The sequence below is a fragment of the Pygocentrus nattereri genome, chromosome 29, assembly GCF_015220715.1.
Source record: "Pygocentrus nattereri isolate fPygNat1 chromosome 29, fPygNat1.pri, whole genome shotgun sequence".
NCBI lineage: Eukaryota > Metazoa > Chordata > Actinopteri > Characiformes > Serrasalmidae > Pygocentrus > Pygocentrus nattereri.
The window spans coordinates 18,313,978-18,335,011 of NC_051239.1; the positions used below are offsets into that span (position 1 = coordinate 18,313,978).

Sequence of the window (21,034 nt, forward strand, 5' to 3'; positions counted from 1 at the left end):
CCTGTCCCAACTTCTTTGGAACGTGTTGCAGGCATCAAATTCAAAATGAGTGAATATTTGCAAAAAACAATAAAATCTATCCGTTTGAACATTAAATATCTCGTCTTTGTAGTGTATTTGATTGAATATAGGTTGAAAAGGATTTGCAATCATTGTATTCTGCTTTTATTTATGTTTTACACAGCGTCCCAACTTCATTGGAATTGGGGTTGTTTGTCATCTTTTGTGAAAGTGTCTTTATAAGGACTATATAGTTCTGAAACTGGATCATCAGCAAGCTTTCTTTCTATATATATACATGTGTCTCTTTTCTTTCAAAACACAGCATGTGACTCTGTGCACTGAGCTGAGGTATGATTAATATCCAGCTCCCCCATGACTGTTGCTGAATAAGAGACTCTTTTGAAACTAATTTGGAAAGCCGCGCTTCGCCATCAAAAGCTTTTGTAGGCCATTTCAATCTCCAGCCAGAATTCTTCTCTACTGTACTTTTCACAGAGAGGAATTGAAAGCCTGCCGTCTCCACCTGACTGAGCTGGAGAAGGAGAGGGAGAACGTGGAGTCGGACATAGAGAAGGAGAAACAAGCAGAGAACAGGTAAAACAGAAAACGAGAATTGAGATATGCATTGTTGATGGAAGAGAAGAAGCATCTGTCCTTTCTTTGTCCCCGGTGTGCGTGCTGTTCTCAGCAGCGCGGCCGTGTTCCGCCTACGTGCCCGGCACAAGTGTCTGTGCGCACAGCTCCAGGGAGAGGAGGAGCTGGAGGCTCATCTATCCATGGTCCTGCAGGAGCATGAGTGAGTCTTGATACCTTCATACTGGCTCACCAAACCACTCATAGTCCACTAGGGTTTCCCATTTTCTCATTTTCATGGTAGTTAGATAATGAGTCCTATTCTCATATCATCTTAAAATAGCCCACAGACTAGCCTGTTCCCTGCTTTTAGCAATTGCCCTTTAATTAACCCTTAGAAGTCTCAGTTTACAGACTACAACAATAATAAATGTGTATTACTTTTTGGCTCATTGAAACAAGCAATGAATCCCATTCGCCTATCAGTAGAAGAGAAGATATTTTATTATGATTTAAAATTGACGAAAAGTTGAAGTTTTGCATCCTGAGATGCCCGTTTCTGGTACATTTTCATATTCAAACACACTTTCAAATAATCTTTCAATTTATATAATCAGCCAATAAATGCGTAGCCTAGAACTTCAACTGAATTTGGCGAAAGGTTAAGAAGTACAGGTATTGTATAAAAAATGAACAACACCATAGAAAAACACTTCCTAATGGCACTAAAACTAAAAATTTTGAAACTAAAATTTGTAGCAACAGAAGTGCAGGCTTGAAACTGTTGATACAGATTGTAAATCATTACATATCCGATTATGTAGGTCACTGTTTGCGCAATTATGGTTGACATACCTCTCCGCTAGGAGTGTAACAGTACACAAATGTCAGGGTTCAGTTCACACCATAGTAAGGAAAAGGGCAGCAGGCTAACAAGCAAACAGTTCCTGTGGTTAATGTAAACAACAGAATCCATTTTTGTTTGCTTTAAGTCGGCCTACATGTGTTATTTGTCACTTCTCAAACATGAAAAAAAATAAAATCGTGCTGAAAATCTTATACATTTAAATACTATAGCAACTTCTAAGGGTTAAATGGAGGACAGGTTTATTGGTGTTTTTAGATTGCCTGATTAACCTTTTTCAGTATTTGTCTCTGTGTCTGCTACCCATTGCTACTTTGAAGGTACTTAATGAAAGTGTACTGTAAATTTTGCTCTGTTTTTCAGACTGGAGCTGTGTGAGGTGGAGGTAGAACTTGGTCGGTTCCTCAGCCTGCGCCAGGAGGTGGAACAGGAGGAGAAGAATTTCCAAGCCCAGAAACAGGAGAGACACAATCAACGAATCCAGCGCGAGAAGAACATTGCCAAAGCAGCCAGACTGAGAGCACTACGTGCCAAAAAGTAAGAAACGTGACACATCTCAACACAAGTATGACAAGCATCGACTTTTTGAATGAATAGGTAACTTAGCGCCTAACCTTTAACAGTTGTGTAGGGGGAAAAAAATATCTGAAACAAAAAATCCTTGAACTTTCAGATCAGGTACATTACCATTTATTTAGCACCAGGTTCAGCACAAACTTGCAGTGAGCAAATGGAGAGGGTGCGGCACTCGTCTGGCTGCACCCCAGCCAATTCATGGAAGGCTCTGCTCACCAGCATCCATTGAAAGGGTTTCCAGCTATGCCAGACCAACCGAAGATCTCCGGCACTGCGGTATAGTTATGTTTAGTTGGAAGTCTTAGAGGCACTAATCAAAATCCCACAGATGGTAGCTTGGCACCAGTGACTTCTCAGTCAAACACATGCAATCAGGATTACTATTGCAACAACACAGCATCAGTAGGGTAAAACTAACCCTGCTAACTGTCACGAAGGTCTAACCTGGTTGACGTTCCTTGTTATGGGGTGAATTCTGGTTCACGATGAAAAGAGGAGCCGACATCCAAATTTCAAAAAGCCAACTTTTGGCCTGTGTAAGCCAGTTATTCCTGTGGTACCTTTTCTGACTCCTCCTGTTTAAAACCCAGAAAGCCAGGATGATCCGGAACCTATTGCTAACTTTCTGCGTTAATGGTTCCTCATTTACCCATCCAAGAAAGGAACATATCTTCAGCGATTGTTTAAACCATCTGTTCAATAAAGATAGAAAGATACAGCACTGTAAGGTCATTTATTAGCTCGACTTATATAAATAGAAGGTAATGTTCCCGGAGTATGAGATGCATAAATCTGGACAGTTCCAAGGAGTTCACAAGCAAGTTAATGTAATTAAAGTAATACATAAAACAGTTTTACCTAACAACCACCACATGCAGCATTTAAGAGTGCAGGTTCTTTACTACACAAATATTTTAAGCCAGCAGTTTAGAAGCTTGGTTATCTTGGCTTCAAGTGAGTGGTAAAGCTTGATTTGGTCAAGAGTCCATTTGTTTGTTTTCTTTGCTGTCCAAGGTTCTCTCAAAAGTCTTCTCCAACACCAAAGTGAAAAGGCATCAGTATTTTCCCTGTCATGCTTTTTTTTGATCTTTCACATCCATAAAGAGACAAAGACATACACTATATTTCCAAATGTTTTCACTCACCCATCAAAATAATTGAATTCAGGTGTTCCAATCACTTCCAAGGCCACAGGTGTATAAAACCAAGCCCCTAGGCCTGCAGACTGCTTCTACAGACATTAGTGAAAGAATGGGTCGCTCTCAGGAGCTCAGTGAATTCCAGCGTGGTACCGTGATCGGATGCCACCTGTGCAACAAGTCCAGTCGTGAAATTTGCTCACTACTAAATATTCCACAGTCAACTGTCAGTGGGATTATAACAAAGTGGAAGCGCTTGGGAACGACAGCAACTCAGCCATGAAGTGGTCGGCCACGTAAAATGACAGAGCCGGTCAGCGGATGCTGAGGGGCATAGTGTGCAGAGGTCACCAACTTTCTGTAGAGTCAATCGCTACAGACCTCCAAACTTCATGTTGCCTTCAGATCAGCTCAAGAACAGCGTAGAGAGCTTCATGGAATGGGTTTCCATGGCTGAGCAGCTGCATCCAAGCCTTACATCACCAAACGCAATGCAAAGCGTGGAATGCAGTGGAGTAAAGCGCCGCCACTGGACTCTAGAGCAGTGGAGACGAGTTATCTGGAGAGACCAATCACGCTTCTCCATCTGGGAATCCGATGGACGCATCTGTGTTTGGTGGTTGCCAGGAGAATGGTAATTGTCTGTATTGTGGCAAGTGTAAAGTTTGGTGGAGGGGGGATTATGTTGTGGGGTTGTTTTTCAGGAGTTGGGCTCGGCCCCTTAGTTCCAGTGAAAGGAACTCTTAAAGCTTCAGCACCAAGAGATTTTGGAGAATTTCACGCTCCCAACTTTGTGGGAACAGTTTGGGGACGGCCCCTTCCTGTTCCAACATGACTGCGCCCCAGTGGACAAAGCAGGTCCATAAATACATGGAGCAGGGAGTTTGGTGTGCAAGAACTTGACTGGCCTGCACAGAGTCCTGACCTCAACCTGATAGAACACCTTTGGGATGAATTAGAGCGGAGACTGTGAGCCAGGCCTTCTCGTCCAACATCAGTGTCTGACCTCACAAACGCACTTCTGGATGAATGGTCAAAAATTCCGATAAACGCACTCCTTGTGGAAAGCCTTCCCAGAAGAGTTGAAGCTGTTTTATCGGCAATGGATGGGCTGACATCATATTAAACCCTATGGCTTAAGAATGGGATGTCACTCAATTTCACATACGTGTGAAGACACATGAGCAAATTCTTTTGCCAGTATAGTGTAGCAATTCTGATCTTTCACTGTAGAAACATTAAATTTGAAGATCTGGTTTGTATTGTTGTAATCTGTGTTGTATTTTGCGCTGCGATGGACTGGCGACCTGTCCAGGGTGTATCCTGCCTTCCACCCGATGACCGCTGGGATTTGCTCCAGCACTCCCCGCGACCCTGAGGGAGAAGTGGCTTAGAAAGTGTGTGTGTGTGTGTGTGTGTGTGTGTGTGTGTGTGTGTTGTATTTCTTGACTGCTGGATTCTTTGTTGTTCATAATTGATCCAAATAAGCAAAAGCTGTCTACTACTTCAACATCTATCTCTAGCTAGTTGTTTTTGATTTGATCAGTTCATTAAATCTGCTTTGGCTATATCTAAAAAGTGGTACTTGTTTAAAAATCATACACAATAAAAAAGAAAAAGCCAGCAAGGTTCTGTTCCATCAAGTAAAATGAAAGATGTACGGCGAAGTGATTGTTACTGTCCACAAAAAAGGTCTTGAGTATTTTGTGAAGAACAGGGTGCATTTTAGGAGCCATTCACGCAGAAATCCAGGTAATTCCAAAGGGTTTGCAAGCTCTTCCACTTAACCGGATTTGTTACTGTGTGTCAGTGAACAGGAGAAGGCTTTGCAAGAACAGGCAGAGCTTGACCAGAGGAGACGGGATCAGTCCCTGGCAGGCCGACGGAAAGCAGTGGCTTTCCTCAAACAGACTCTCAACAGGTTACACACACACACACATGGGTCATAATTTATATCCACACCTAGGTCTTTTATTCCATGCTGAATGCTGATAAAAGCCCTAATTTATCTCTGTGCTGAAGGATGCGCCAGAAAGAGGCTGAGAGAGAAGAGAAGAAGAAAGAGCTGATGAAGAGGAGGATGGAGGCAGCAGCATCACTGAAGGCCAATATAGCTGCCACTCAGGTACATAACAAAATTAGAAGTCAGGAAGTGCACAGGTGATCCTCATGAAAGCTTTGCATGTCACAGGTAACCAGTCACCGCAGTGAAGTTTAAAGTGAAGACTTATTCCGAAACTAGTGTGAAACTTTCTTCTGTGACCTGATTTTAGTCTTACTTAGTGTCTTAGTGAACATGTTAAATGATTAGTCCCATTAATGCATTAGTTTGACTCTTTACCCATTCATAGTTCAAGCTTGAATCCCAGCTGCTTACCTGCTGATCATATATATTGCTAAAAAATAAAAAGAATAACTTCAAGAAACAAGGTCCTTAAAGGAGATATAAAAATTATGGTCTAAAAGGTGATGTTTTTACTATTAGAGGTACGAAATTTCTACATTTAGAGACGTCCAGTTACATTTTAAAGGTACAGGTATTGGCTCAAATAAACTTGATCCAGTTCTTTCCTTTATTTGTTTTTGCAGTGTTCATCTAAACACCGGCACATCAAATGTGAGCCTGCAGCTTTTTGAATCTGTTTTTTGCCATTTTTTGCGAGTGACTTGCTGCCAAGACCATGCACTGCCATCATGTTTATCTCTTGTGTGGAAAACAAGACGTTCATGTTATGCTTTGCCAGCCACTAGCAGAAACAGCCACATCATCAGAGAAGCCAATAACGAGATCATATTTAAAGAGATGAAACGTAAACATGCATATGTACATACTGTACAAATATGCATACATAACCACACAAACAGTTCAGAACGTTACATTACGCACACATTATGAGATGCACTCATTTCATCGTAGTATTCATAGGCAGCCTAGCATAATAATAAATTGTGCAGCTGTTGACATATTTCGTATTACCCATTAAATCACAAAACGTACACTAAGAATCAGCTGATACTCCAAACTGGTTGGAGGGCTGGCGGCGATAACTGTTGATATCACTAGCTGTTGGTGATGAAAACCCTGCGTTCATGTGATTTTAATGTTTGAGTTTGTGTCAACCCTGTGTTCACAATATAAAACAATAATACTGAATTGATAAAAGTAATAGCTGCGCTTCCGCCGCCGTATACACGTGTAAATGCTTTTTGGGCATAAAAATTACAACCCCAATTCCCATGAAGTTGGGACGTTGTGTAAAACATAAATAAAAACAGAATACGATGATTTGAAAATCCTTTTCAACCTACATTCAGTAGAATACACTACAAAGACGAGATATTTAATGTTCAAACGGATAAACTTTATTGTTTTTTGCAAATATTCACTCATTTTGAATTTGATGCCTGCAACACATTCCAAAGAAGTTGGGACAGGGGCGTGTTTACCACTGTGTTACATCACCTTTCCTTTAACACTCAATAAGCATTTGGGAACTGAGGACACTGATTGTTGAAGCTTTGTAGGTGGAATTCTTTCCCTTTCTTGCTTGATGTACAACTTCAGTTGCTCAGCAGTCCGGGGTCTCCGCTGTCGTATTTTGAGCTTCATAATGCGCCACACATTTTTAATGGGAGACCGGTCTGGACTGCAGGCAGGCCAGTCTAGTACCCGCACTCTTTTACTACGAAGCCACGCTGTTGTAACACGTGCAGAATGTGGCTTGGCGTTGTCTTGCTGAAATAAGCAGGACGTCCCTGAAAAAGACGCTGCTTGGATGGCAGCAGATGTTGCTCCAAAACCTGTATATACCTTCCAGCATTAATGGGGCCTTCACAGATGTGCCAGTTGCCCCTGCCATGGGCACTAACACACCCCCACACCATCAGAGATGCTGGCTTTTGAACTTTGCGCTGAAAACAATCCAGACAGTCCTTTTCCTCTTTGGCCTGGAGGACACGACGTCCATGATTTGCAAAAACAATGAAATGTGGACTCATCAGACCACAGGACACTTTTCCACTCTGCGTTAGTCCATCTCAGATGAGCTCGGGCCCAGAGAAGCCGGCGGCGTTTCTGGGTGGTGTTGATATGTGGCTTCGCTTTGCATGGCAGAGTTTTAACGTGCACTTGTAGATGGAGCGACGAACTGAGTTCACTGACAGTGGATTTCTGAAGTGTTCCTGAGCCCATGTGGGAATATCCGTTACAGAATGATGTGGGTTTTTAATGCAGTGCTGCCTGAGGGATCGAAGGTCACGGGCATTCAATGTTGGTTTTCTGACTTGCCGCTTACTTACAGAGATTTCTCCAGATTCTCTGCATCTTTTGATGATATTATGGACTGTAGATGATGAAATCCCTAAATTCCTTGCAATTGCACGTTGAGAAACGTTGTTTCTTAAACTGTTGGACTATTTGCTCACGCAGTTGTTCACAAAGTGGTGACCCTCGCCCGTCCTTGCTTGTTGCCTTTCAGGGATCATGACACTCACCTGTTTCCAGTTAACCTGTTCACCTGTGGAATGTTCCAAACAGGTGTTTTTTGAGCATTCCTCAACTTTCCCAGTCTTTTGTTGCCCCTGTCCCAACTTCTTTGGAACGTGTTGCAGGCATCAAATTCAAAATGAGTGAATATTTGCAAAAAACAATAAAGTTTATCCGTTTGAACATTAAATATATTGTCCTTGTAGTGTATTCAATCGAATATAGGTTGAAAAGGATTTGCAAATCATCGTATTCTGTTTTTATTTATGTTTTTCAATGTCCCAACTTCATTGGAATTGGGTTTGTATAAAGAAAAGCAAAACAAAGACGTCACTTTTTTGTGCTTCACTTTTTATTATTTCCCATTTAAAAAAAAAAAGATGTCACTTTTTAACTGTTTACCGTGGTTATTTTACACATGATTAGCCAATAACATGATTCTATTACCAGTACAGGCCTTGATCCTGCGTGTATCAGTAAGTGCATTTTCAGAATCATGAAAGGAGAGGCTTGCGCACCATTTGACTACCCACTGTTTAAGTATTTGTAATGTATTTCTCTCTGAATTTTACATCCCCTCAGTACATGTTACTGAAGAGAACGAGCTCTTCTGTTGAGGACGCTAAGTAATTGTGTGACAGCACTCAGAAAGGAACATAAGAGAAACAAATTTGATTCGACAATAGAAATTTCTTACATTTGCAAAGCCACATAGAATGCTGTAATTGGACAGTGACAGTTTGTCTTGTTTTGACTCTCTTCTCCAGCACATTGGTTTTGACACGAACGATGACTGTGTTGTTAAGGTACTGCTACTTTGGGTGAATCATACAGAAATCACTGCTCTTTTTATACATATACCTTCCATCCCCGATTCCAGGAGATCAAAAATGATTGGACAGCTGCTTGTTCAGTTGTTTCTTGACTAGCTCTGTGTCATTGCATCATCACTCCATGCACAAAAAAACAACAAAATATTGTAGCATTTGCAGTGGGACATTTACATATAGCACCTGTTGCTGTTGCCCCTCAGTATGAGAATCTAGGATGTGCCTATGGTGGTAAAGCAGAGAATGCACCACGCATAGCAACAGCTGGCAGACCATGAATAATCACAACAGACAACAACCAGGAGCAGAAGAACAACTTCAAGTGATGGAAGTAATGGAGCTTTTATTAGGTTATAGAAGTGTGTAATAAAACGTTGGGCCTGCCGGCTGGTCCATGGCTTGTTTAGGGTTTAGTAGGAGAATTTAAGAAGATATGCAAAAATTGAGAAAATGCCCTTAGACCCTAGAGGGTTAAGAGCAATATGGACAGACACTACTCTGCAAAGCAAACTGCAGACGACAGACATATTTATCAGAGCAGAGGAAGAGACAGTTTATCATGGATAAACAATTGGAAATTTGTCACTGCACATCGAGCGGATTTGTGTGTTCCCTCACAGTAATCGCATTTCAGTCCGACTAACCAGAGATTCAGTTGACTACCAAGTGTGAATGCATGTGGCTAAAATCTTATCAGGATACAGTCCAGATATTAGTCACATGAAGTGGCCAGGTGTAAGCAGAGTCAAACTCAGTAACCTTGCTTTGCTAAAGCTACTTCCAAATTCATTATTCCAGCACGCTGTGGCTTCTGCAGTTACTGTGGCTCCTGTACGTGCCGAGGTTTATGTGTTCATGGTGCAGAGATGTCACAGCCATTCTTTGATATTGAAAAGTGGTTACACTCAAGACCACTTAATTAACTGCACATGATTAGCCTGTGTTTTGCTGCTCTGAGTGGAAGTAGAAATTGGACGTCTTCATACCCTCATTCACCAAAGTACTGCATACTGTGTTATTGTCCACGGTCTGGTACTTCTGGAGAAAACTACAGTGTGTTTCTGAAACATGGATTTTCCTTATTGTTGGTTTCAGGAATCACTGCGTGTTAGACAGGCCAAGGAGAAGGCCCGCTCGCAGAAGCAAAGGGAGGATGAGAACCGTCAGAGAGAATCACTGCAAACAGCGGGCGTGAACAGCATCAAACTCATGCACCTGCAGAAAGCGCAGGAGGACCTACACAGAAAGCAGGAGTAGGAATTCACAAAAACTGCCAAGCCTTCACAGTTGCTCCTTTAGTAATGTATCCTATCTGGTAAGAACGCCTGTTAACCAGAAGTTGTTCTTTTTTTTAGGGAATTCCAGGAGAGGCAGAAAGCCAGGCGGATTGAGATTGTTTCCAAACTGCTCCTAGAAGAAGAGATGAAGGAGAAACTGGAGAAACGGCAAGCACTCCTTTTCCCTTCAACACCGCCTCATATGACTCAGAGCGCAGTGCTGAAGCGGCGAGAGAAGAGGCTGCTCCAGAGCATCCTGCCTCTACCACCACAAGCAGAGAGAGAGGTACATTATGTTGTATATACTTGTATTATATATGTGTTAGAAAAAGAAATGAGAGTTTAACATAAGGGTACACAGTGCTGTGCAGAATACTTCTGCACCTAACTTTAATGCAATAAAAGTAAAAAGAATTTCTTGTTTTCAAAAAAGCAGAGCTACAGTTTTATGCAAACATTTGGGCGCCCCAGTCAAATTACATGATTTGTTGATTTTCTACAGTAAAAAAGACGTCCTATACAGAGAACACACTTCTGCCCATTTTAAACCCTTAACCCCTCTATTCCCAGGATTATTACACACTAAGGCTTATTGTTCTGTAACTGCAGGGACTCCAGTGCAAACTGGCTGAGCTATTCTTAGGTTATAGAGCCTTGGGCCCACCGGGTGAATTTGACATATTGGGGGAAAAATGCAAAAATAAAAGTAAAATTGTGCCCTAAAATCTGAAAAATGCCATATATAATTATGCACTCTGCAAATTTTCATGTAGAAAATCAACAAAACGTACACAGTAGTTACACAGTGCTCTAAATTATGTAATGGTAGCTTACAGAGATGTTCAGAAGTTGCTTCATGCGAGTCCAGGTTGAGTCTTTCAGGACAGTCAATACTGCTTTAAATAACGTGATTGTCATCACAGAAGATCCTGTAGTTTGAAGAATATAAATGAAGCACTACACAGTAAACGCAGTGCTTAAAATGAAGGGCCAGTACTGCTTGAAACATGGCTTGTATGTAGTTTGTTGCATCTGTAAGTCTCTTACTGTTAAACACCTAATTTACTGCATGTAGCACTTCAGTTCTGGTTTTCAGTATGAAAGTTTGTCAAGAATGAATGACTAGTTGTTTGAAGCCATGTTGAAGCTGATGCAGCGGCTAGCTTAATTAGCAGTTAAAATTGGCAGTCCTAATTAAATCTACTTAATTAAGTCTGAGGTGAGTCACAAGACAATGAAGCGTGAGTCGGAGTTGAGTCATGAGTCATTTAAGCTCGAGTCTAAGTCAAGCCTTGAGGTTAGTTAAGCACCCGTCTGAATCAGGTCACAAGTCAGTTAAGTGTGTGTCCGAGTTTAGTCACAAGCCATTTAAGTTTAAGTCGAGTCACGAGTCAAGGTTAAGTTAGGTTAACATGCGACTCGAGTTTGAGTTGCTAATTCAAAGTTGTACAGTGTAATAAATTAATAAACTAAGTTATGTTGATTATTCCTCTCCTTGGATCACCACCTTATCATGGTGGAGGGGTTTGCGTGCTTGAATGATCTTAGGAGCTATGTTGTCTGGAGCAAAAGCTCCTGGTAGGGTCTCCCATGGCAAACTGGTCCTAGGTGACAGGTCAGACAAAGCGTGATCCATAATAACCCCTATGAAGACACAAAAACAGGACTTGTGTACCCTGCCCGGAACAGGGTTACCGGGGCCCCACCCTGGAGCCAGGCCTGGGGGAGGGGCTCGCCAGCGAGCGTCTGGTGGCCGGGCATTTACTCATGGTGCCCGGCCGGGCCCAGCCCGAAGGAGTTACATGAGTCCCCCCTCCCATCGACCCACCACCAATGGGAGGGGCAGTAGTAGGGGTTCGGTGCGTTGTGGATCGGGCAGTGTCCGAAGGCGTGGGCCTTGGCGTTCTGATCCTCGGTTGCTGAAACTGGCTTTTGGAACTTGGAACGTTACCTCACTGGCGGGGAAGGAGCCTGAGTTGGTGCGCGAGGTTGAGAGATACCGGCTAGATATAGTCGGGCTCACCTCAACACACAGCTTGGGCTTTGGGTCCAATCTCCTTGAGAGGGGCTGGACTTTATTCTTTTCTGGAGTTGCCCATGGTGAGAGGCGGCGGGCAGGTGTGGGCTTTCTCATAGCCCCTCGACTCGGTGCCTGTATGTTGGGGTTTTCTCCGGTGGACGAGAGGGTAGCTTCCCTACGCCTTCGGGTTGGGGAACGGGTCCTGACTGTTGTCTGTGCTTATGCACCGAACAGCAGTTCAGAGTACCCAGCCTTCTTAGAGTCCTTGGGAAGGGTGCTTGAAAGTGCTCCTCCTGGAGACTCTATTGTCCTACTGGGGGACTTCAACGCTCACGTGGGCAATGACAGTGAGACCTGGAGGGGAGTGATTGGGAGGAATGGCCTCTCTGATCTGAACCCGAGTGGTGTTCAGTTTTTGGACTTCTGCGCAAACCACAGTTTGTCCATCACGAACACCATGTTTGAACACAAGGATGTCCATAAGTGCACATGGCACCAGGACACCCTAGGCCGCAGTTCAATGATTGACTTTGTAGTCGTGTCATCGGACTTGCGGCCATGTGTTTTGGACACTCGGGTAAAGAGAGGAGCTGAGCTGTCAACTGATCACCACCTGGTGGTGAGTTGGATCAGGTGGTGGGGGAAGATGCTGGTCAGACCAGGCAAGCCCAAACGCATAGTGAGGGTTTGCTGGGAACGTCTAGCAGAAGAACCTGTCAGATTGATCTTCAACTCACACCTCCGTCAGAACTTTGACCAGATATCGGGGGAGGTGGGGGACATTGACTCAGAATGGGCCATGTTCCGTTCCTCCATTGCTGAAGCGGCTGACTGTAGCTGTGGCCGTAAGGTAGTTGGTGCCTGTCGGGGCGGTAATCCTCGAACCCGGTGGTGGACACCCCAGGTGAGAGATGCCGTCAAGCTGAAGAAGGAGTCCTACCGGGCATGGTTGGCCTGTGGGACACCAGAGGCAGCTGGCAGGTATCGACAGGCCAAGCGATCTGCGGCTTCAGTTGTTGCCAAGGCAAAAACCCGTGTATGGGAGGAGTTCGGTGAGGCCTTGGAAAGTGACTTTAAGTCAGCTCCGAAAAGATTCTGGCAAACCATCAGGCGACTCAGAAGGGGAAAGCAGTGTGCCACTAGCACTGTATATAGTGGAGATGGTGTGCTGCTGACTTCGACTGAAGACGTCATTGGGCGGTGGAAGGAATACTTTGAGGACCTTCTCAATCCCACCGACACGTTCTCCAGTGAGGAGGCTGAGTCTGGGGACATGGGAATAGGCTTGTCCATTACTGAGGCCGAAGTCGCTAAGGTAGTTAAGAAGCTCCTTGGTGGCAAGGCTCCAGGGGTGGATGAGATCCGCCCTGAGTTCCTCAAGGCTCTGGATGTTGTGGGGCTGTCTTGGCTGACACGCCTTTTCAACATTGCGTGGACATCGGGGGCGGTGCCACTGGATTGGCAGACTGGGGTGGTGGTGCCTCTTTTTAAAAAAGGGGACCGGAGGGTGTGTTCCAACTACAGGGGAATCACACTCCTCAGCCTCCCTTTTAAGGTCTATGCAGGGGTACTGGAGAAGAGAGTCCGGCTTATAGTCGAACCTCGGATCCAGGAGGAACAGTGCGGGTTCCGCCCTGGTCGTGGAACACTGGACCAACTCTTCACCCTCTCCAGGATTCTGGAGGGTTCATGGGAGTTTGCCCAACCAGTCCACATGTGCTTTGTGGATCTGGAGAAGGCATTCGACTGTGTTCCCCGGGGTATTCTGAGGGAGGTGCTTCGGGAGTACGGGGTACATGGCTCATTGCTACGAGCCATTCAGGCCCTGTACAAACAAAGCTGGAGTTTGGTTCGCATAGCTGGCAGTAAGTCAGACTCGTTCCCAGTGAGAGGACTCCGTCAGGGCTGCCCTTTGTCACCGATTCTATTCATAATTTTTATGGATAGAATTTCTAGGCGCAGTCAAGGGATGGAGGGTGTCCGGTTTGGTGACCTCAGGGTCACATCACTGCTGTTTGCAGATGATGTGGTCCTATTGGGGACATCAGACCGCGAACTTCAGCTTTCGCTGGATCGGTTTGCAGCCGAGTGTGAAGCGGCTGGGATGAGAATCAGTACCTCTAAATCCGAGACCATGGTTCTCAGGCGGAAAAGGGTGGAGAGCCCTCTCTGGGTCGGGGATAGGCTCTTGCCTCAAGTGGAGGAGTTCAAGTATCTCGGGGTCTTGTTCACGAGTGATGGTACAAGGGAGCGGGAGATTGACAGGCGGATTGGTGCTGGGTCAGCAGTGATGCGGGTTCTTTACCGGTCTGTTGTGGTAAAGAAAGAGCTGAGCCATAAGGCAAGGCTCTCGATTTACCGGTCGATCTACGTTCCCACCCTCACCTATGGTCATGAGCTTTGGGTAATGACCGAAAGAATAAGATCGCGAATACAAGCGGCCGAAATGAGTTTCCTCCGCAGGGTGTCTGGACTCTCCCTTAGAGATAGGGTGAGAAGTTCAGTCATCCGGGAGGGACTCGGAGTAGAGCCGCTGCTTCTTCATGTCGAGAGGAGCCAGCTGAGGTGGTTCGGGCATCTGGTTAGGATGCCTCCTGGACGCCTCCCTCGGGAGGTGTCACAGGCGAGTCCACCTGGGAGGAGACCCCGGGGAAGACCCAGGACACGCTGGCGCGACTATATCGCCCAGCTGGCCTGGGAGCGCCTCGGAATCCCCCTTGGAGAGCTGGTGGAAGTGGCTGGGGAAAGGGAGGTCTGGGCTTCATTGCTTAGGATGCTGCCCCCGCGACCCGAACCCCGGACAAGCGGAAGATAATGGATGGATGGATGGATGTTGATTATTTTTAATGCTGGTGAAACTAATGAAACACCTAGTTTGTTTTATTTACATGAATGCTTGTAACTTTATTAATAACTTGTATTACTATGCGCACCATGCTCCCCTAATTTATTTATGATAGGAGAGTCAGGTAGTGAAGTGAGTATAAACACTTTTTCATTCCCTGTCTTTTGATTGATGTCCTCAGGAGAGCCCGATCCGGTGCTCAGTGTCATCTTCTGTCAGCTCCAGAGGTGACATCAGCATCTCTCCAGACTTCGTGAAGGATGAGAGGAGGAACGAGGGAGATAAAACAGTGGAGGAGAAAGGACAGCAAGAGTGCCTGGTCCAGCCTGAGTTCACTGGCCTATGGGACCGCAAGCACAGCGATTACACGGTAACGTGCCACATCAAATAAAACTACACAAGCTTGTTCAGTTACAGCGTATTACATACGTTCTCACTAGACCACATTTAGTCATACCAAATCAGATAAGATCACATTGCAGGACTAAATATTGTAATGTGCTGTAGCAGGAAGACTTTTGTCAATACCGTCAATATTCAAATCCTTAACTAGCCCACTAAAGTCCTAGTAGTGGCTTTGTTAATAGCCTGATCTGAGAGAGCTAAAGGTGTGTTAGAAGGACAGTTGAGAGTTTACCTCAGTTACACTTCGACAGTTCGAGACTCTCTCTTAGTCTTTTTCTGTATACCTCCATTGTAGTCCTTTAGATCTGCAGTGACACACATCACTTCTTATTTGCTGGTAGTGGTGAAACTTCAAACCCAAGATGACACATGGCCCAGCCTCAGACTGTGTGCAGCCAGCCATGTGGAAGACATTGGGGGTTGGATCTTTATGTGCTAGCTACAGAGCACAATGCCTTGGTGCCATCATACCACACAAATTGGTCTAGCGGGCCCTATAAAGAAGCTGACTATAATTAAGATCAAAAATAAAGTGGAAAGCAGTGTCATGGCCCTAGTTTTGGTAGAATCAGTGATAGTGATAGTTGAAGAAATGTTTAATAGGAGGTTGAGAAGAGCAGCCGAAATCCTCCAGTCATTATTGCTGTGAATGATGTTTAGTTTAAATACTTAAAGTAGGGGTGCATAGTATGTCCAGTAATGTGCAGCTGCAGCCCTCACTAAAGACATGTCCATAGATACAGTCGTATGCAAACTTTTGGGAGCCCCCAGTCAAATGACACGTTTTTGTAGATTTTCCAAAATGAAAATAAGTTACACATCTATTATAGCAGTGGTTTACAACCTGGTCCTCAGGGCCTCCTAGATGGACTACATTTTTGGTACAAGTCAATTCACAGCGCATAGGGATGAAGGAAAACTGTGAATTGTCTGGGAGGCCTTGAGAGACGGGGTTGGGAACAACTGCTGTACAGAAAATACATTTCTGCACAAACTAAATGTGGACTGTGCAGAAGTTAGGGCAGATTTTATAGTTTATGTTTCTTTTCAGCATGTTAAAAATAAACAACAACAATTTACCATGTGAATTTCACTGTAGAGGATGTGTTAATCATTATTTTCACTTAGAAAATCAACAGAATGTGTCATTTGCTGACTCAAAATTTCTTTGGATGATCATTAAAAGGTCGTTTCCTAAAATTAAACTGGTTCTACAATGAACGTCTGCGGCTAGCTTCTAGATAGGTCGCTAATGGTATGCTCACTCTAGCTAGCAGCTAATGAGAAGTTAGATGGATAGATAAAAAATGTGCTATTTTATAGAGTTAATAAAAGTAACTTTATTCATAGAGCACTTTTAATTTTGGTGGCATCTTGAAATGCTTTAAAGACAGGTGATACAGTTCTGAAGAATTTGGTATCAGAAGAAGTTCAAATTTAGATTTTGTTACATATGATTTATATGTATTATATATTTATATATATATTTTATGTTTTCTCTGGTTCTCCATGGTTCATTCAGATACTGGCTTCTCGATCACTTCACCAAAGACTGAAGTGCAGTCCAGGTTGCATTTGTTATAATGTCATTATCACGAAATGCCACGGCATTTAAAGGGACACTCTGGCCAGGCTGCATTCTTAAAAAAGACGGTTCTTCAGGGATTCTTTAGTAAAACGAATGGTTCTGTTCAGAACAATGAGTTGTGGTGAAATGGTTCTTCAGCTTAATGGAGAATGTGTTCTATATGGTTTCTTTATCGAACCTTTTTGAGAACAGTTCTACATAGCACCAAAAATGGTTCTTTCATTGTTACCATATAAAGTTTGTAACAACAGAAGAACTTTTTTTGTGTTATATAGAACCATTTCAAACAGGGTTTAGAACCATATACAACACATTCCTCATCAATCTGTAGAACCATTTCACCACACAAAGAACCATTTAAGCATTATAAGCATGGTTCTGAAGAGAACATACTAAAGAACACTTGAAGAACCTTCTTTTTAAGAGTGTAGGGACATCCCTTTCTGATGGTGTATCAAAAGACGGGAGGAAATTTTTAAAGACTACAGCTTTGGGGTGGATTTTTAGGGACGTGTCAAACTGGTTACCTTCCGGGCCAAAGTGCTGCAGAGATTACAGTCAGCCAGTGCTCTGAATCCAGTTCACGAGGGCCTTGCAAGTCACTGATGAGCCCAAACAGGAGTGTTTAATGAGGCAACGTGTTGAAGTCTGCAGTGTTTTGGCCCACGAGGACTGGAGCCTGACACACATGATAAAGGAAGTGCTGGAGGGCTGCTTGGACATGCCTGCAGTTGTGTTGCCTTTTGCATGTTTGGAATATGTTTTTTTTTTTTTATATATATCATGCAAATGCATGATGAAGCCATATAGCAAGCAATAGAAAACACATTACAAACAGCTCACCCTCAAAAAATGAACCCCAAAGTAGCTGTAGTAGTTCGACTTTCTTCCACCTTTTGAGATGTTATCAGAAGGAAGCTGTCCTGGGCTGGCTGGTGTATCCCTTTCATGACCGAGACTAATGAAGAGTGCAATAGAAAGAGACAGTAGAACACCTACAACCGACGGAAACTGGTATTATTATACAAATTTGTGCTTCTCTTGCTCATGCTGAGATATGAATTTTGCTGCTTCTCCTGCATTTCAGTTAATTCAAGATGACAGTTTGGTATTTCAGCCTGTACCGTTTAAGGAGGTAAACATCAGCCTCCTTTTCTTCTCTCTCTTATAGGCAGGCCTCCGGCTTAACACTATACCCAGTTTGATCTTTTTTTGCATACCCCAACTAAGATTCATCTGAATATATTATCTGGCCATATCATACAAGCTCATTACATTTTTAAATACGTCTTTAGATGTTGAACTTCCCTACTCAAGTGTGATTCTCTTTGAAAAACACTGTCTTTTATGTGCACTGGGTAGCCGAGACTTAAAAGACAGAGAATAAAATATTTTGATGCTGACTGAGGGTGGTATCGTGGGGTCACAGTGTATTCATTTTTTAGCAACTGAATTATGTAAGGCGTATTTTTGGAATTTGGTTTGCAGATTTAGACGTGTTGTTTCGTTCTGCAATACTTTGGTTTGAGAATCAGTTCTTAAATGTATTGATAACACAGGAACCACAGCCGTCGTCACTGAAAATGTAAGGAGTTGTGTTTTGTTTAGTTCCAACCTGTATATCATTTACTGAACAATTAACAAAATGTGCACATCACTTTTTGACATTGCTTATTTTTGGCATATGTGTTGATCTGTTGTCAGTATAGTAAAAATAAGTAGACATTCTCTACAGAAAAGACACCTCTGCATGATTCAGTAAAGTAAAGCGTTTTGTTTTCCAGTGTAAGACTTTTGGCTGTGATTTGATGGGTTAGAAATGCACTTTGTTTCCCTCATCAACGCTGTTGATGCAGTAAGAATTGTGGCCAGTCTAGGGTGTTAGTTAGGTGGCTGATGTTCTCCTCAAAGTATGTTGAGCTCTCGTTTGACACTGTATGAGCAGAAGCTTAAACATTTGGAGCTTTGCTGTATGTGTCATGCAGGAAGCAACATGGACATGCACAGTAGCTGGAAAATGATTATGACTAACACTGGACAAAAAGGTGCTGCAGCAGTGAAAACTTGAGCTCAGTTAAAGAATTACTAATCACTACCCTCTAAAGGTGCAATAGCACCAGTCAAAAGAACCTTTTGTTTTCATCAGACTCCTCAGGTGTCTTAGTAAACGTGTGTCTAGCTTTCCTCAGCTCAAGTAATGGTGATCAGGCTTATTTCATAAATGGTTTTCAGAATTGTTATTGTTTTTTTTCCTTATTAGTCCCACAGTGGGGAAATTTCACCTCATCATTTAAGCCAACCGTGAAGTGAAACACCACATACACTCTAGTGAGCACACACACACACTAGGGGGCAGTGAGCACTCTTGCCCAGAGCGGTGGGCAGCCCAATCTGCAGCGCCCGGGGAGCAGCTGGGGGTTAGGTGTCTTGCTCAAGGACACCTCAGTCATGTGCTGTCGGCTCTGGGGATCAAACCGGTGACCTTCCAGTCATGAGGCTGGTTCCCTAACCTCCAGCCCACGACTGCCCAAAGTTGGAAGCTATGACTGTATGCTATCAAACCCAGTAGAAATACCGGACCATGGTTGAACTAATCTAACAAGTGTAAACTCTATCAAATGACAAGCTCATTGATCCCCTTGAAATAAAAAGGCATATTTAGATTGGAAATATCATAGTTATTACACATTTACATATTTCCAGAAGGTGCAAATTTTGTCAGGCGTATGAAAAATTGTTGTGTTACAGTAGATATTTGCTATGATGTCTAAGCAAATGGAAGAAAAGGCTTTTACAGTCTTGTTTCTCAACGCTTTGCCTGCAGTGCACATTCTGAGATATATTACAGTGGAATTATGGGGTTGTGTGCTGGCAGCCCTGTGATTATGTGCTTCTCATATACAGTACTTTCTCAGAGACCTTATATATTTCAGTGCAGTCAAAGGATAGAACTGGACCTACAGGGGACCAAGTAGGCACCGTTTCACTTACAATGATTGGTTCAACTGTGTTGGAAAGCAGATCATCTACTGAAGTGATTAAGTAGATTATATTAACAGTCATTAACTCAGTCCAGCCATGGTCTGTTTTTTCTGCTTCAGATTTTCTACTTTTATGTTACTTGAAACTGTGAAAAAGATTTTTTTTAACTTTTTTTATTTTTATCTAAATATCATGTTGACTGAAAAGTTATGGAAGTCTCCACATGTAACAGTGAGGGAAATGAAGAGGCAGGATGCAAGTCTGACAAAATGGTAAACACAAAGGTCACAAAACAAGGCCTAACACTACTGAACAATACTGACACATGAAGAAAACCAAAGCCATGAGGACATGAAAAATCAAAAACAAACAAGAGATAACCAGAACAGGACCTGAGGAAAGAAAACACCAAGCAAACACAAAGCACACATGCAGGGTATAAACACAGATGGGACAGACTAGAAACACCTTAGACTAATGAAAGGGCAGGCCTGCAGACAGCAGACAGGTGAGGTAGAGGAAGAGAAGGCAGCACCAAGGAGGAGACAAAAAATCAAAACAACAACAAAAGTACATGGAACAAGAAAACAAAGGCTGGAAGATTAAGAAAGGGCAAGGCAGAATGGTATAACATTGTATGTGACTACTGTGTAATAGAGTGAAACGAGGGCAAAGACTGTGTAATAGAGTGAAACGGGGGTAAAGACTGTGTAATGGAGAGAAACGAGGGTAAAGACTGTGTAATAGAGAGAAACGAGGGTAAAGACTGTGTAATAGAGCGAAACGAGGGTAAAGACTGTGTAATAGAGCGAAACGAGGGTAAAGACTGTGTAATGGAGAGAAACGAGGGTAAAGACTGTGTAATGGAGAGAAACGAGGGTAAAGACTGTGTAATGGAGAGAAACGAGGGTAAAGACTGTGTAATGGAGCGAAACGAGGGTAAAGACTGTGTAATAGAGTAAAACGAGGGTAAAGACTGTGTAATAGAGCAAAACGAGGGTAAAGACCGTGTAATAGAGAGAAACGAGGGTAAAGACCGTGTAATAGAGTGAAACGAGGGTAAAGACTGTGTAATGGAGAGAAACGAGGGTAAAGACTGTGTAATGGAGAGAAACGAGGGTAAAGACTGTGTAATGGAGAGAAACGAGGGTAAAGACTGTGTAATAGAGAGAAACGAGGGTAAAGACTGTGTAATAGAGAGAAACGAGGGTAAAGACTGTGTAATAGAGCGAAACGAGGGTAAAGACTGTGTAATGGAGAGAAACGAGGGTAAAGACTGTGTAATGGAGAGAAACGAGGGTAAAGACTGTGTAATAGAGAGAAACGAGGGTAAAGACTGTGTAATAGAGCGAAACGAGGGTAAAGACTGTGTAATGGAGAGAAACGAGGGTAAAGACTGTGTAATAGAGTAAAACGAGGGTAAAGACTGTGTAATAGAGCAAAAC

The 21,034-nt window shown here is 43.3% G+C and overlaps 1 protein-coding gene across 4 annotated transcripts in view; it reads left to right on the forward strand.

The window, feature by feature from the left end:
- cfap74 (cilia and flagella associated protein 74) overlaps positions 1–21,034 on the forward strand; it is a 115,585-nt gene that overhangs the window by 13,447 nt on the left and 81,104 nt on the right. For 3 of the 4 annotated variants that reach the window (XR_005129898.1, XM_037535979.1, XM_037535981.1), the window contains exons 5-12: positions 499–597; positions 692–799; positions 1,805–1,978; positions 4,967–5,077; positions 5,179–5,281; positions 9,568–9,725; positions 9,828–10,035; positions 14,796–14,984. Coding sequence is in view for 3 of the 4 variants with exons in the window: in XM_037535979.1 (XP_037391876.1) it covers positions 499–597; positions 692–799; positions 1,805–1,978; positions 4,967–5,077; positions 5,179–5,281; positions 9,568–9,725; positions 9,828–10,035; positions 14,796–14,984 (1,150 nt within the window). In the remaining variant the exon portion in view is untranslated. The remainder of the gene's footprint in view (positions 1–498; positions 598–691; positions 800–1,804; positions 1,979–4,966; positions 5,078–5,178; positions 5,282–9,567; positions 9,726–9,827; positions 10,036–14,795; positions 14,985–21,034) is intronic. The other variant, XM_037535980.1, reaches the window with a different exon arrangement.